Consider the following 17994-nt stretch of genomic DNA (forward strand, 5'->3'; position numbering starts at 1 on the left):
AATCTAAATTAAAAAATAGTTATCGGAGTACAAGTATCTCTCTATATTTGTCTATTTTCTTCGATTTCTCAGTTATAATACTTTTTTTATACTACATACTTTTAATTTTCCTGTTATAATGGAGAAAATTTTCAAATTTTGAACAAGTTGGTTTCGAGTTTTAATTACAGTTGGTGAAAATTGTAAAATTTTACAGTTAGGTTTTTTTTTTTTGGTGCTGAAATGAATCATTTTTTAGAACTATAAAATTTTACAGTTTCATAACTTTCTTTAGAACTTTCATAATTTTACAGTTTCACAACTTTCATAATTTTGCAATTTCATAAAATGTTTTTCAGTTTCATTTTACAGTTTCAAAATTTGTTTTTCAGTTTGATCAATTGAAAAATATTTACTTAAGCCTTACAAAAATTGAAAATAACATATTCCCCCCCCTCAATTCAGTTTATCAATATTTAATACATTTTGCTATGTTTTTTCACTTTAATTTCTCAATTTATTCTTATTTTTTTAGCAATATTCTAGACATTTTGATGAGTCTCTGGCTATATTCTTGACGTCTAGCGAACATTAAATATTACAATAACTTCCGGTGATGTTTAGAACATTTCGACAATATTCCGGCGATTTTTCGGTGATGTTGAACATTGCGGTGAGTCTGTGATGACGTCTGATGGAAGTCTGACAGTAGTGAGATTTAGCAACGTTTTAATTTTTTTTTTTTTCAAAAAATAGGATTTTTTGATAAAAATTACGACTATATAAAACTAATTAGTGCCAGTGTTTTGTTTGAGACTATAAATTTTGAACTTTGTATATAAGACTCATCAATAAATTCTTAAATTTTTTACCAAATATTTCATATGGATTTGAGATACATATATATAGGGCAAATTACATATACACCCCTCCAGGTTTGGTTAAATTACAGATACCCCCTGAGGTTTCGGAAATTACATCCCGCCCCCTGAGGTTTGTATTTTCATAACAATTTACCCCATGAGGTTTATATTTCATAACAAATTACCCCCTAATTTCTTATGCAAATATAGCATTCAGGGGGGAATTCGTAATTTCTCAAACCTCAGGGGTATCTGTAATTTTGTCAAACCTGGAGGGGTGTATATGTAATTTGCCCATATATGTATATATAGTGTAGGTCACATGTATATGAGATGTTCAGAAAAAATGTAGAATCTCTAGTATTTTTCAGGTATAAATGAACCTATGATACGAGTAGTGGGTTTAGTTTGGCATCACCGTTGCGGAACCTAGGGATTATACTTGGTCAACAATACACGCACACCACAAACAGCCGTGTAACACTTGGATTCGGTCTCTCCACTACTTCATTCATTCGGTGTTGAACAATCCCTGGGGAAAGAGAAAGCGATTTGATGGAGAAACAAGTAGTTGATTACATGTTAGTACCAACAGGGCTGCTGATAATGGTGGCTTACCACATCTGGCTATTCTATCAGGTCATCAAACACCCTTCTCGCACCGTCATCGGCATCAACGCCATCAACCGCCGCTTCTGGGTTCGTGCCATGATGGAGGTATACATCTATCTATGTCTCTTTCAATTCCCATCACATTCCTTTCATTTCTTATAATTTTTTCATATCAAATCTATATATATATATATATATATGCAATGTTGTTGATGTTGAAATCTTCATGTTAGAGCTTCAATATAATAATGAAGGGTCCAGCTTGTTTTAGGTTGAGATCAAGACTAAATCCGTTCAGTCGAGCCCATGTGTCCTTTTTGGATCCGTTTTGATAATTCAAATCGTTAATATGTAGAACTCGTCGAGTACTATATCCCTGTAAAATATCACATTGATCGGATATCGATAGCAATTTGATTGGATCAGATTTGTATTAAAAAAAATAAACGATGAAAAAATAAATAGTTGACAAAATTTTAATTTGATTAAATAATTATCGATATCCGATCAACATGATTTTTTCAAAAATATAGTACTCAACGAGTTTTACATATTGAACGGTTTAGATTATCGAAACGGGGCCCAAACAAGGGCCCATGGGCCACACTGGACGGGTCTAGTTGGGCCTAATAATGAAAGGGTGCGGACTGTCTTTAGTCTAGATCTGGGACAGTTCGGTTCAGTTCGATTCATTGGGCTCACTTTTGGGTCCATTTTCAATAATCAGAACTGTTTACAATTTAGGATTTATTGAGTACATTATTCCTGTAAAAATTATTTTGATCGGATAACAGATACTATGTATTCAGATTACTTTTGTCTAGAAAAAATGAACAGTCAAAAAATTAACGGTTCATAAAAAAGTGATCTGAATACCTAGTATCCGTTCTTTGATTGACGTGATATTTTACAGGGATAATGTACTTAACAAACTTTAAAATGTGAACGGTTCGAATTATCAAAAAAGAATTCAAAAGTAAGCCCAATGGATTAGACTGGACCCTCCAGTCCAGATGGTGGACTGGAGGCAAGCCCCGCCATAATGAAAATCTTAAATTAATGTGCAAAAAGTGAGGAAAAAATGATAGTAGCTTTTGATCAAATATATATAAAAAGAAATTCATATTATTAATAAATTTTATCAATTAAATGTGAAAAAATTTAACGAAAATATATTTGATATTTTATTAAAAATAATTATTAATTAACATATCTTTCTCAAGCTGAATTTGAGTTTAGTCAAGCTTCGACTTGATCACTGAACTTGAATACAAAACCTTCAAAGTTTCCTTTTAGATGATAGGAGACTCCAATGGGTTAGACAGGAAATCTCCTGAGACCATCTCCAACGTTGCATCAGATTCAGTATCAAATTTGAATTTGATGAAAAAAGTCACTTTTTCTGTTCCAATGGTTTCACCAAACTGATATTAAATTGAGAACGGAGCAAATTTTTCACCAAATTGAGAATCTTCGTGAGCCTTCACCAATTCACTGTGCTGTAACGTTGCAAGTGGGCCCATCGGTCAACCTACTGGATGTCCGACCGGTCGACCGGAAACAGGTTCAAACAGTTTAAATAGGTAGGTTCAAACAATTCAAAAAGGTTAAAAAAAAAATAAAAAAATTTGCCTTACCAGTCGACTGACCGGCCGACCAACCTGTCGACCCACCCGTTGACCCACGGGATGACCCTTCTTTTGATGCACCGTTGGAGCAACTGATATCAGATTGAGAAAATGAGTAATTTTTTACTCAAATTTGGTGAAAAAAATACTGAACCGTTGGAGATGCTATAACTTACAAAATTTGACTCAAAACTGATCTATTTGGCAAACAAGATTAAACGACCCGTGCTCGGGTTAGTTTTTTGCCGTATTTAAATTTCATTGATTGTATCTAAAATTGCAATGGGATATGGATAATGGCAGGACGCATCAAAAACTGGAGTTTTGGCAGTGCAAACGCTGAGAAACAACATAATGGCATCCACCCTTTTGGCCTCGACGGCGATCATGCTCAGCTCTCTCATCGCCCTCCTCATGAGCAACTCAGGCAGCAGTCGGTCCGCAGGCAGGTTCGTGTTTGGAGACCGATCCGAGCTCGGATTCTCCATAAAATTCTTCTCAATACTAGTCTGCTTCCTCATTGCATTCTTGTTCAATGTCCAGTCCATTAGGTACTACAGTCATGCCAGCATACTCATCAATGTCCCACTCAAGAAGATGACTCTCCACGATCATCATCACTGTCATAGCGGCCATTTGACACCAGAGTATGTGGGGAGGACAGTGAACAGGGGAAGCTATTTCTGGTCATTGGGTCTCAGAGCATTCTACTTTTCTTTCCCTCTGTTTCTTTGGATTTTTGGTCCAATTCCCATGTTTATTAGCTGCCTTGTGCTGGTTTTCCTGCTCTATTTTCTTGATGTTACCTTCGATTTTGGTTGGGTTGCTAGTGCTGCTGAGGACGATGATCATCACCACGGCGAGGATGAGGAGAACAATACTGGGTGATACAGTGGTCATTGTTGATTTTGTTTTGGTTTTTGGTTCACTATCAAGTAGTAACAATCTAGCTACTTGTACTAGCAGCATCTAATATGGATTCGATACAGAGTGAGAGATAGAGAGCAATTAATATGGATTCAACTCAAGTTGAATTGAATTGAATTGCTCAACTTAGCTACTTGTACTAGCATCCTCTGTTTTCTTTTCAATCTCTATGTGTCGGACAACTTGAAATAATATTAGAAATCATTTTACGGTGGAAAAATTATTCACTCTCACATGCGATAATGTTACAAATAAATTTGGATAGTTCATTTTGTTGGTCTCACATAAACCTCCCTCAAATGGATAACTCAAATCTGTTTGTAGTATAACCACGTCAGTGTAAAGTGTAATGGCATTCTCAAACCCTCTCTCTATATGCATCTTCTTTTCATAATTTATTTTAGAGTATCAACACTACATTTTGGAAGTATATTTCAAATACAATATCAATTTCTATCAAAACACAAAATATTAAAAATATGGCAAAATTATATCATTAGATTTTTTTATTCATCAATACATATAATTACTCAATATAATATCCAACTTGTCTCCACTTGTCTGAGGTGTTGATCTAACATTATTGAATCACAAAGCATTATTGAACACTCGCACGCCACAACCCTATAACACTTCTGTCACCCTCTCTCTCTCTACCTCTGTCTCCACAGTTTTGGAGTTCAACAATTCCTCGGGGGAGGGAGAGAGAGAGAGAGGATCTTCATCTTCAAACTGAGGTCATTTTTAACTGTGATGGAGAAACAAGTTCTTGATTACTTGTTAGTACCAGCAGGACTCTTCATAATGGTGGCTTACCATGCCTGGCTCGTCTATCAGGTCGTCAACCACCCTTCTCGCACCTTTATCGGAGTCAACGCCATCAACCGCCGCTTCTGGGTTTGTGCTATGATGGAGGTATCTATTTCAAATTTCACCTTCTGTTTATTTGCTCAAAAAAAAAAAAAAAAAAAAAAATCATAGAAAATTTTGTAAATTGCATCATTAATGGTGGTGAAGTTGTTGAGGTGATGGTGGCGGCAGGTGGTGGTCTTAGTGGTGGTAACATGGTTTTAAATATCAATATCAGTGATATTGATACATAAGCGATATAGTTATTTAAAACCATGGGTGGTGGGGGCTTTGTGGAGGTGATTGTGGCGTCAAGGCACGTGGTGGAAGTGGAGGTGGTGGTGGTGGTTTGGTTGAAGTGGTCATGGTGGGGTGGGGTAGAGGCGGCAAGGTGGTGGTGGTGGGCTAAATGATTTAGGTGTCAAAACTTTTTTTTTCTTACTTTCAACCCAAATAAACTTGTTTTCTGATGATCAAAATTTTTTATTTTTCATTCATTTAACATTTTCTATTGTACCAAATACTTGAAAAAAGTGAATATTTTTCGGGCAAACAAAACAGGGTGAATTCGTATATAAACATACACATGCAATATTGATGATTCTGAAATTGAAAAGGGCTATGGATGATGGCAGGACGCATCAAAGTACGGAGTTCTGGCGGTGCAGACGCTGAGAAACAACATAATGGCATCGACCCTTTTGGCATCAATGGCGATCATGCTCAGCTCTATCATCGCCCTCCTCATGAGCAACATAACCAGCACTAAGTCAGCAGGCAAGTTCGTATTGGGAGACAAAAGTGAGATGGGATTCTCCATAAAGTTCTTCTCAATACTAGTCTGCTTCCTCGTTGCATTCTTGTTCAATGTCCAGTCCATCAGGTACTACAGCCATGCCAGCATACTCATCAACGTTCCACACAAGAAAATGACTCACAATCGTCTCCACCATAGCCGCTATCTGACGCCCGAGTATGTGGGGAGGACGGTGAACAGGGGAAGCTATTTCTGGTCATTGGGTCTCAGAGCATTCTACTTTTCTTTCCCCCTGTTTCTTTGGATCTTCGGTCCGATTCCCATGTTTCTTAGCTGCCCTGTTCTGGTTTTCTTGTTCTATTTTCTTGATTTCATCTTCGATTTTGGATTGGTTGCTGCTGCTGCTTCTTCTTCTGACGATGATGATCGGCATGGCGACAATGAGGAATAGGACAACGCAGGGTGATAATACTTATACACTGGTCGCTGTCGATGAAAAAATAAAATAAAATAGCAGCATAGAAACAGAGAGAGCGATTACTATGGATTCAACTGAAGTTGAATTGAATTGAATTGCTCAACTTAGCTACTTGTACTATAGCCTTCTCTATTTTCTTTTCAATATCTATGTGATCACTCAGATTTGGTATTACCATTCAATCATATATTGCACTGTGTATATGTTGCAATTAGCATGGATTCAACTGAAGTTGAATTGAATTGCTCAGCGTAGCAACTTGTATACTAGCATTTTCTGTTTTCTTTTCAGTCTCTATGGTGAACACTTATCTGTGGTATTACTATTTAATAATATTTTTGTGTGGAAATCACTGGGCGACGACACTGTTATGCTAATGGAGTGTCATCTCCAGAATTATGCGAAAGTATGTTTAGAGTTACAAACCCTTATAATTATAAATTTTCTAATATAATATATGATATTTTAAAAAATTTTGAGGGCGCAGCCCATTCACACCCCCCTAGATCTATCCTTGCCCATGCACGCTCATTTCAAATGCACCCTCCAACACTTACTATTACTACTTACGTGGATATTTATGACTGGATTTTTATTTAGAAATCATCGTTAAAGAAATAATAAAAACAAATAACATAATGTCATCTAATCAGTGATATCCAATAGTGATAAAAAAAAAAAGAAGAGATTATACATAGGAGTTCTTTTATTAGTTAGTGATATTATGTATCAGTGCTGTAGTATTACCCTGATACAATGCAAGAGAGGATAGATATTCTGAATTCATGGGATTAAAGTTCCACAAGAGTCATGTCACACAACAATTTTAGCCAATGAGCTTACAAAAGATACACCTCTTATTATTTTATCAAACAAATGATCGCACCTTAAAATGCATGGAGGTTGGCGTTGCACTCAAAATTAGGCTGTGAGAAGAAGAGAGGTCATTTTCACTGTAAAAAAATATATATATTTGAAGCAAAACCGTTGACATAATATTTTGAAAGGGTTTGTCCAATTTCTGTCGTAATATTGAAATGTATAAGAACTTGAATATCATCCTTGGTTTCTTTAATTATTATTATTATTTTTTTTTGGGTATTCACACAATGAGGTGATGGGAAGTAAGAAGATGCCTCGAATACACACATAGGCAAAGGTGGGTTGGTAGAGTAGATGGTGGGAGATGTGAAAGGTTAGGCAATTCAAAGTTTTGTTGCATGAACACTTTCCCCCATATTTCTACCTCAAGTACTAATCAATGCTAACTGAACTTTCAATTTTATATCCCCCCATTCATTCAGCAACTTCCTTACCAAGAGAGCTTTGTGTGTTTTCTATTTTCTATTTTTGGGCGGCCAAGAGGTATGCAGACTGGGGAAGGTAATCAAAACAAGTAAATATATTTTGGATAAATTGTAGTCATCTCCCTTAACATTTAGAAAAAATACAATAAATTTTACAATTTTAACATAATTATATCAATCTCTTTATTTGAGTTGGGCCTTCAAAAGTACATGCAAATTCAATTTGGAACTCATGTTTCCATTGGCATTGAACTCTAAAGCGGTGTTTTTAATAAGAATAATAGTTAGATGAACCTGGGGCTACTGCTGTGAGGATCTGCTGTGAGCCCGTGGGATCTTTTTCCGAATTTTTTTCAATGATTCGAACCGTTCATATTGTAGGGTTCGTCGAGTATATCATTCATGCAAAAAATTCAAGTTAAATCAGAAATCTGTAACCCTATGATTAGATTCAAATTGTTTTACAAAAATTATCGAGATAATGTGAACCGTTTGTATTTTTGAAAACAAATGTACTCTTGTTATAAAGTTATAGATTTCCAATTAATTTGATTTTTTGCATGGATGACCTATTTAACAAACCCTACAATATGAACGGTTCAGATCATCAAAAAAGACTCGAAAAAATCCTCCACAAAACCACAGCAGATTGCTGCTGTGATTAAGTCACAGCCAGCACCCCTAGGTCCAGATGGGACCTGGGAGTAAATCCCACAATCTCATAATCTGTCTCTTTTTATTTTTATTTTTTTAGGCTTTTTTTTGTTTTTGGTGGTTTTTTTATTATTATAAAACTTATGTCAATTTATTTTATTTTATTTTATTTTTTATGTCCATCTAGACCAAATAACCTTGAAAAAATAAAAAAAAAGGTCACTAAACTTATAAAAATTGGCTTATCTTTGATTTAAATAAATAAAAAAAAAAAGACTTTGGATTGAACTAAAAAGTATATTATTTTAACTTAAAATTGAAAAAAGTTTTTTAAAGATAAAAATAAACTTAAAAAAATATTATTACTACTCTATAGCTGAAAAGACCTCTAAAGTTCATGTATTCACTAACTTTCATCTCAAGTGGTGTTTATAGGAATTATTTAGAATATTCTAAAAAAAATTAACATTTTCGAGTAATGTTAGGGGTGCCAATATTTCTATTAAATATTTGATCAAATGTCTCAAATGAGTGTAGTGTGAGACATTTGATCAAATATTTAATAAAAATATTAAGGCCTATAACATTTACATTTTCTAACTTTTTGATTAAATAGTCAAAAACTTGTTTGTCAATAGTTGGAAAAGTCAAAGAAAATCTCTCCACGACTCTACTTACAAAAGAAAAATAAAAAAATCCTCGCAAACGGCCTCTTAATAGACCTGTTTATCATGATTAATTGAGTCAGTGTTCGGGATAAAAATTTTTGGTGGTTTTTATTTTTTTTGGTCTTTGATGATTTTTTTTAAAAAGATTTAAGTTTTCGGATTTTACATAATCAGACGGACCGCAAAGGTAAAATTTTACAATAAGCCTAAATTTTTTTTTTATTACTCTATAGCCAAAAAGACCTCTAAAGTTCATGTATGTGCTAACTTTCATATCGAGTGGTGTTCATAGGAATTGTTTAAGATGTTCTTAAAAAGCTAACTTTTTCGAATAATATTAGGGATACCAACATTTTTATAAAATATTTGATCAAATATCTCACATGAGTATAGCACACTCATGTGATCAAATATTTGGTAAAAATGTTAGGGCCTATAGCATTTTCTAACTTTTTGATTAAATAGTCAAAAAGTTTGTTTGTCAATAGTTAAAAAAGTAAAGAAAAAAAAATCACTCAACGACTTCACGTACAAAAAAAAATCTTTCCAAACGGCCTCTTAATAGACTTGCTTATCATGATTAATTGGGTCAATGTCCGGGATAAACATTTTTGGTTTGGTGGGTTTATTTATTTATTTTAAATTTTGATTTTGATTTTTATGTCTTTGATAGGGATTTTTTTTTTTTTTTTTTTGGTGTTTCATAGGGAATTTTTTTGGGAAAATTGGTCTAGGGTCCTTCCCCCACTTTTCGTAATGGAAGAGATCCACGATATTATTTTTTGATGTCTAAGGTCCCTCCCATCTATCACAGAGAAATTCAGCCCCCTTCATTTTCTCTACTCTCACTCATCACCACGATCAAACACGCACACACATAGAGTTCACTGTTCGTGATCGGAAACGCAATCATCATTACTCTGTTTCTGAAATACAGATCGATCATGGAGAGCTGAGATGATCGTCGGAACCCGGCCTGCCTTTCCTTCTTCAAAGGCGCACTCTAGCAACCTCCCCTGCGATGAAGACGGCATTTGCATGATCTGCAAGAAGAAGTCGGCGGAGGACGAGACCATCACCGAAAGAGTGAGAGAGCTTGTGTGTTGCTGTGTGTGTATCTCTTTTTTTTTTTTTTTTTTTACACCAACAACCACCAGTACAGTCTTGAACCCCGAAAGATGTGAAGAAGAGAGAAGATGCGAACTCTAATGCTGCTTCGTTTTCTTCTTGCTTGGCTCACTCTCGTTTCATCTAGCTCTAGCTCAGGCAATTAAATTCTCAGCTTTATGCATTGTTTGGTTGTTAGAGTCAAAGGTATATAATATGGAAGGCAACATCTCTGGGTTCAACTCTCTGGGTTGATCCAGAGAATTTCTCTGGTTTCAAGCATGTATCTTTTGGCATGTTTAACATTAAAGAAATTTTCCTTAGGTTCCACACATCCAGTAACATTAACGAAATCTTTTGGCAGAATTGAAGAATTTGTAATTCATAATCATATAACCAGGATGCTGCTAGTGGAGGATCGAACCCACGGCAGAGAAATTTGAATTTTCTCTGGAGTCCATGAAAGGCTAAGGAAATTTCTCTGGCAGTGTCCATGAAAGGCTAAGGAGGTCAGAGAAATTCAAAATTTTTCTGGACCAATTTTCTCTGACTTGAATTTTCTCTGGATCAATTTTCTCTGGATTGTTGTTGAGGGACCTTAGACATCATGAAAATATTTGATGTCCTTTATACTATAAAATCATAATATCAGGGACTTTAAAAAAAATACCCCAATTTTTTTTAATCATGATTAATTGAGTCAGTGTTCGGGATAAATATTTGGTTTTGCTTATTACTTATCATGATTAGTTGAGTCGATGTCTGGGATAAACATTTTTTAGAAGTCTTCCAACCTATTGCAACCTCCTTGGTTAATACTATCATCATGTCTATCTTGTTGGGTAATGTAAATCCTGACAAGTTCTAGACGTTAATCTTTTGATTGTGGATCCAACTTTGAGGTAAATTGACGGAGAGTGTCCGAAGGTGGGGGGTGCTTTCTCCCAACCCGAATTTGCAGTAAGGGTAATTTTGTGTTCAACGCTGCTACACACCCCCAGTGGGGGTCGACCCCCGGTGACGTGGCGGGCCTCCATTGGCCAGTTTTCTGTTTTTTTTTTTTTTTTCTTTTCTTCCAATCCTGCAGTGTCACGTGGCACTGGGGGGTCGGTGGGGGTGGGGTTTACTGAGGGTCCGGCGCATTTTTGTTTTGTATTTTTGTACCTGTGAATTGTTGTCATAATTTCTATGTATATATATATATAGTTGAGGGTGAATGACTATTTTTTGGATACCTTGTGTAACATTTTTTATCATTGTGAAATTGTAACAACCATGAAGGTAATGATTGTGTTCTTTGTGTATGCACATAATTTACAATTCTTGTGTGTTTATTCTTTTTTATTTTCATACCTTATCGATCTTAGTCATGTTTAACCTTTGAAAGTCACAATTACCATGAAAAGAGATTGAAAAAAAAAAAAAAAACTACTTCACCAAACATGAATATGTATAACAGAGGTCAAGTGGCACTGTTTTTTTTCTTTTCTTTTTTTTTTGTTTTGTTTTTTTTTTCAGCAGTGGATTAGTTCTCTCTACAATGTGCAAAGAAATGAACTACTGATTGTGAATGCTCAAGGTGACCCAAATTCATGAAAGCCCTATCTACCCAAAAGGATGGAAAAGAAGGAAGAAAACAAATTTTGAGCAAACTATTAGAGCTAAGCAAATATTTTGGGCTTGAGCTGAGCTGTGTAGCTTTTGTTGGTTTTGCAGTAAGTACCAACACACGTTGTTGAGGCAAGTTCTTATTGTATACCAGTTTTTGCATTTGTTCCACATTACTTGTTTAACTTTTCATTTATGAGTTTGTAAATGGAATCTCATGTCTTATATTTGAACTGGATTCTATAAGGCTCATGTTAGCCCATGGTTTGGACCTAGCCCATATTAAGCAACGCAAGTTTGCTTGATAAACCGATTCTCTCTCAAATTAGTTTATGTAAAAGTCTCTTTAGGTACGCCTTACAAATTAAGTACAAATTGTTGCCAAAAAAAAGGGAAGCAGATTAAACTGATGCTGGAGTACTATTTTAATGTAGATTTTGCCTACTTCATATACAATTATAGTTCTACACTTTCTTCTTTTCTTTTTTTGGCTCACAGTAAAACGATTCCTCTTGTAAAGGAACTTTGTCATAATTATTGTCAATTAGAGGTTGATGTTATATTCTCTTACGTCTCAATATTTTGGGACATGGTGGACTGATCTAACCAGAATCGAACTGATGTTTTGCCAAAAGAGAGAGAAAGAAAGAAAAAAAAAAAAAAAAAAGAGTACAAATAGAGTTTTCATACAAAAGCTCAATAAGAATGATGATTCATATTATAAGTCATAACAAGGAATGTTTTAGTCGGAAATGAAAGGAACATAAAGGGCCATATTATTTTGTAAGTAAATTCTGTTTAAAATATCAGTTTGTAAATCTTACTCTAGTAGTAGAATATTGTTACAATTATTGAACAATGTTTTTAACTCCACAATCCAAGAACTCACTTCATGCACTCTTGTGTTTTCTAGAGAGCGATTAGAGAGAAAAGAATACATAATATGTTAGAATTGTCGATTTGCAATCCTGGAAGTGTATATGTAGTTACACACTGTTTGAGTCTTAACTCAAATCAAAATACCCACATCTCCTACTGACACATGATTTGGGCTATGGAACAATTTTTTTTAATCAATTGGATGCATGGAGTGCTACTTGTTGCCATCTAGCCGACTGTTTTTTTTAGCAGAGTACTGGCAAAAAGAAGAGAAAAATGTCTTTGTAAGTTGATTCCAATTACTAGATACCAATTCCACTCGTACTTTACAATTAGTGATCCATCACTTTCCATAGTTTAAAATAACTTGGTGCCAATTAAGTATATTTGAAATCAGCGTATGTGAAATTGTACAATTTTGAGGCATACAACAAACTAACAACCTTTCATTTTCTAGGCCATGTCCCTTACATAATCCATCTTCTTTTACCAGAAGTAACAGATCAAACCTTTACTGTTTTGGGTTTTGACAGAAAAAGTTTAGCCATCAAACACCTCTTCGCTTGGCATTGTAATTTTGCTTGTATGAAGTAGTTAATTTTGTTTTCATAAAGCATTCACAACTCACAAGAACAATGGATTTAGCATGTCCTTTTTAAATTGGCATTAATAAAATTTGACAAATAAAATGTACATATCTGCTTTGTCAGAGACTCCACTGCTAATTCTTATGCCATTCTGTATAAATGGAGTAGTAAAAAGACACGATCAACTACAGGACAAGCAGAATAATGCTGTATGTATTAATTAATGTATTAATTAGTATACTAACAAATAATTTGGCATAATTTTAAAAATTTTAGATATTTGTAATTTGTATAATAGGTGAGATCAGTAATAATGGCATAACACTAGTTAGTACGCTAATATGTATATTAATTGGTATATGTAGCACTGCTGGGACAAGCATAACCGTGATTCATAAGTATTTATTGTGTAGTACTCATCTTCGAATCTTCTAAATACTTCCGGTCCCTCTCTCTCTCTTTCTCTCTCATCCAAATTCAATGTTTTAGAGACGAATTTAGGATTTGAGTTTTGGCAAGGCAAAAATACTATAACTTTTCATCGAAAAAAATTATAACAAAATTTTAAATTTTGATTTATACCAATACAATACAAAATAAAATAAAATAATAATATTACTATTAATTGGATATTCTTTGTCAACATAATTGAAAACAAAAATATAATTGGATATATTTCTTGTAAACATTAACTTGACAAAATATTAACTATTATTATGTCTCTGTCTAGTAAAGTTAACTATTTAAAAATGTTGTAATCGCTACTGTTTCTATTATATATAAAAACATCTATAATAAACTCCACATAAAAACTTTAATTAATATCTTTCTTAATAAATATGATCAGATAACTTGCTATAAGATCATCTTCCATCTTATTATGCAGTTTAATTTTGGGAAAAAAAAATATAATTGAAAATGTATGTTTTTATGAGTATAATGATAATCCATTTCAATAAGTGGTATTAAAATTTATTAACTTGTTTTAAAAATGTCATATTGAAATAGACAATATTCTTATTTCTAGAGAATGAACAAACAAGAACGAGTGCAAAATAAGATGAGAGAATGAACAAACAAATATGAGTGTAAAATAAGATGCATAATCAAATTAAAATGTGTGATTTATAAAACAATAAGAAAAAACATAGATGACATATGAACAAAAAATAAGAATACTAATAAATAGAAACCGATAAAAAAAAAATACAAGTAACTTTAAAAAATATAGAAATATAATAAATAATACAGATAACAAATAGAATATATCAATATTTGATAAAACTCAATTTAAAAATTATTTTTAAAATTTTGTAACGTAAATAATTTATAGGGTGCAAACTACTGAAATTTTGGGAGTGCAAAACATTCTAATTTGAAATTATCTTACTAATTATTAGTATCATATATATAAATTTTTAAAGTTTTGGGAGTGCAACCGCCGCTGCCTGCACGCCCTACATCCATCCTTGATGGGTTTACAAGCTGATTCCAACATCAAATCCATTCACATTATATTCCGAGTTAGTAGATAGTCATTAGTCCATTATTCTTATCATCATAATTTCATTACCTTAGTAGGCAATCCAGTAGATTATACAAGCTGATTCCAACATCAAATCCATTCACATTATAGTAAGTTAGTAGATAGTCATTAGCGCATTATTCTTATCATCATAATTTCATTACCTTAGTAGGTAATCCAGTAGATTAAGCAACCTAGAAAAGACTTAATCACGGGATTTTTCTAAACCTCAAGTTGAAATAATTAACAGAAAAGAACTGTAAAGGGCAGTTCAGTGGACGACAACCTAATTCGTAACCACTACAAAAGTACAATACTAGTAATTCCCTATGAAAACAGAGGTAATAACTATTAACAAAGGCAAGTAAATATTTACAAGGTGTTTAAAACAACAAAGAAGTCAATTATGATATTAATGTGACACAAATTATATCAAATATGAATGAATCGGTACCATAAAGTAGAATTTATCTGTCACTCGTGTTCATCAACGTGCTTATCTAGAAATGCTTGAGCTAGATTACTGAAGCTTACACTAACTGCACCAGCTGCCGCATACCTTCTCATGACATCCACCACCTCTGGTTTCAATATCTCTTCCTTGTTAGAAGCATTACACAGATAATACAGAGCCCCGACAGCATAATTTACCTACAAATCGTAATTTACTTGAATTAGAAACATACATGAATATGATTCTACACCATATATATAAATTAGAAACATAATTTTATTACTAGCTACAAAGCAAAAAAACCTGTCTCAAATATGTTGTTATCTAATACACACCACAAACTTGAATGAGCAAAATCTACAAACAAAATGCAAATTATTTTGTTTTCCTTCGAATTATGAAATCATGGTGGTTGAGTATCTAATTCAGAGTTCCTTCCAATCTATGATGGAACCCAACTTGAAGAAGTGAAGAAGCAATGACAATTGAAATGATGTATTCTAACCCATGAAAAAGATTTACGCCTTACAGTGTTTCTAACAGGACTTGATAAACATTGAATGATAAGAGGAATCCCACCACACTGGGTGACAATGGCAGCATTTGCTGGATCTGCAGAGAGAATTCAATAAGTTAGACACCATTACGTGCGCGCGTGCACACACACACCCCTAATAGCACTCATTACTTTGAAAGAAGTTGAAGAACATGAGCAAGAAAATTGGAATGTTTTGAGTTAATATAGAAGTATCTAGCAAAAGGTTTAGATCTTTTGGCTACCAACACAAGAATTGCAGATCCCTCCAACACCAAATTCTACAAGCTTCTCATTTGGTTCTGTTATGCAATCAAGGAAAAGTTCCAAAATGTTGAGCTGTTTAAAATCACAAATAGAAGTTATTATGTGATAAGATAAGCTCAGGAAATAAATTACAAGTTGTTCACCATTCAGTCGAGGACACTGAACCTGACGCAAGAAGGTATAATTGTAAGGATCATAAGCGAAGTTCGCTAAATTAGCAACAATCCTCTCTTTTGATTCTGCAAACACAAGTATCAATCATTCATGTTAATGGTAATGGTTGAGGTTTATCGAAAGCAAGAATAAGTAAAAGAAATTGGAACACTGCCATTGACTTCATTCACTTAAATATTCAACCAGGCATTTCTACAACTACATGAACTGAGTGACATGAATTACTAATTCATGGAACTTTTCCACCAGAACTGATCCTGAACCTTTTATCATCATATAATTTGAAATGAGGTATGTAATACCCTCAGATGTCACTCTAAAAAAAAGTATCAAGCAGGATGAGAAAATCTGGAAATTCATTTCACCTTAGGTAATGTGTTCAAAAGCAAGCATGTCCCCAGGACCTCTATTTTTTCATTCCGCTCAATTAAGGGTCAGAATTTCAGTTAAACTAAAGCTATAGCATGTCTTTCTGTAAGCCCAAGTTAAGCTTGGTCTCCCTTGTTTCCTAACATTACCCTCAACGCAGATAGTGTCACCCTTCCTAACTGGGGCACTTACTAGTCTTCATAGCACACAACCAAACCATTTTAATCAATTTATCCTCATTTAAGGTGCTACCTCTACCATCTCATGAATTCATTCATACCGAACTCCCTCTCCTAATTTTTCCACACATCCACCTCAGTATACTACCACACTTGGTAATCAAAACCCAAACTACCTTCTTATGCTAAACAAAATGGACCCCTTATGTTTAACAATCCCTAATGCTGAGTTATTACTCAGAGCATTTCTAGTGATTGGGAAGAGGTGAGGTGGACTCAAGACTTGCCACTAAATCCAAAGTAACTAAATTGCAACCTTATCAACTTTTCTTTGTTTAAGAAAGGCATAGCTAATTTCAAGATTCTGCATTAAGTTAAATTTCAAAAAGAGGAAAAATCACAGAAATACAATTATACAACAATGTTGACACATCATACCTTCACTAGTCGCATTCTGAAACTGAGACACTAATTCCTGAAACCAAAAGGTGAAATTTAATCAACACCCACATACATAAAATACTTCACTAGTCATGCATGTAACTGTTCCATCCTTACTAACACTAATTTCTAACTTATTTGTTTCTGCAATAAAATCCGAGTTTGAATTCAATTTTTTTTTATAATTGATTTGAAGAAGCAACATTCAAAACTATTACTTGAATAATTGGTTTTTGGGAAAACACTGAAAATTGATAGGGCACTAACATAAACAATAAAAGGAGAGAATTCATGTGATACCAATCTGGGTCTAAGTGTGTGAAGTAATGGACCTGAAGATATTGAAGCCTTGGAGTTCCATATTTTCCAGTACGCTCTTCTTGCCTCCGACTATTGGTGAACATAATAGACTCTGTTTAACATTGAAATCACAACCAACCAACTATTCCTTTGTTTATCACAATTCTGCAAACAACGATCACTCAAACTAGGGCTAGAATTAGTAGGTTTTCAAGGAGAGAGAGAGAGAGAGAGAGGGAGAGAGAGAGAGAGAGAGACACCTGAGATGGAGACTGAAGGCGTGACTCGTAGCTTCAGACAAAGCTGGAAGAAGGAATTCGAAGAGACCGATTTGCAAAATCGAATCGCCGAGAGGGTATTCCGAAAAACCGTAAACCACTGCAGAAGTAGATGTGGGCCTGGGATTTCAAACTCAACAAGCCCAATTTCGCAAATGGTAGCCCAACAAGCCCAATTATTTAAAATAAAACACTCATTTAGATTTGTTTAAAATATGAATTTTCTCATGTGATTTAGAAAATTATAAATACCTCCCTGTCAGAATTTTTTATTTAACAGAATTAATTAAAAAAGTGAAATTTCTAACTGTTCATCTATATAATAATAAAATTATTTAAATTATTAATTGAAATAAAATTTTAACATTATGAAAAAATTGTAAATTAACTTGATAATTTATTAATAAAAAGACCTATTTATTATGAAATTAAAAATTTTAAGAGGTATAATGTAATTTTTAAAACTATAAGAACAGTAATTTAAGTAAATGTCGAAAGTGTGTTTATAATTTACCTAAATATAAATGAGACAGATGAACCAAACAATATTCTGCTTGCTACAACCATGA

The 17994-nt window shown here is 33.8% G+C and overlaps 3 protein-coding genes across 9 annotated transcripts; 2 read left to right on the top strand and 1 right to left on the bottom strand.

The window, feature by feature from the left end:
• The first annotated feature begins 1168 nt into the window (after positions 1-1168).
• LOC114307712 (uncharacterized) lies at positions 1169-4229 on the top strand. 2 transcript variants are annotated; one of them, XM_028253134.2, is made up of 3 exons: positions 1169-1559; positions 3386-3531; positions 3626-4229. In XM_028253134.2, exons 1-3 carry the CDS (start codon positions 1398-1400, stop codon positions 3681-3683), a joined length of 366 nt encoding a protein of 121 aa, XP_028108935.1. In that variant the 5' UTR covers positions 1169-1397; the 3' UTR covers positions 3684-4229. The 2 variants fall into 2 exon arrangements, with proteins under 2 accessions (XP_028108935.1, XP_028108917.1); XM_028253116.2 differs by having other exon boundaries at positions 3386-4229.
• LOC145796808 (uncharacterized) lies at positions 3386-6359 on the top strand. The gene is made up of 2 exons (XM_082882005.1): positions 3386-4924; positions 5494-6359. Exons 1-2 carry the CDS (start codon positions 4763-4765, stop codon positions 6064-6066), a joined length of 735 nt encoding a protein of 244 aa, XP_082738131.1. The 5' UTR covers positions 3386-4762; the 3' UTR covers positions 6067-6359.
• An 8392-nt stretch (positions 6360-14751) lies between these two features.
• LOC114307268 (uncharacterized) lies at positions 14752-17578 on the bottom strand. Of its 6 annotated transcripts, none has more exons than XM_028252673.2 (7): positions 17408-17578; positions 17180-17312; positions 16845-16881; positions 15850-15923; positions 15663-15756; positions 15412-15494; positions 14752-15079 (listed from the first exon to the last, which is right to left on the bottom strand). In XM_028252673.2, the coding sequence occupies exons 2-7, from the start codon at positions 17249-17251 to the stop codon at positions 14903-14905; spliced, it is 537 nt and encodes a 178-aa protein (XP_028108474.1). In that variant the 5' UTR covers positions 17252-17312; positions 17408-17578; the 3' UTR covers positions 14752-14902. The 6 variants fall into 6 exon arrangements, with proteins under 6 accessions (XP_028108474.1, XP_028108469.1, XP_028108486.1 ...); XM_028252668.2 differs by having other exon boundaries at positions 17180-17334; positions 17408-17544; XM_028252685.2 differs by having other exon boundaries at positions 15663-15719; positions 15828-15923; positions 17180-17334; positions 17408-17544.
• Positions 17579-17994: the final 416 nt, after the last annotated feature.

The sequence above is a fragment of the Camellia sinensis genome, chromosome 8 (genome assembly GCF_055761805.1).
Source record: "Camellia sinensis isolate YWXY chromosome 8, ASM5576180v1, whole genome shotgun sequence".
NCBI lineage: Eukaryota > Viridiplantae > Streptophyta > Magnoliopsida > Ericales > Theaceae > Camellia > Camellia sinensis.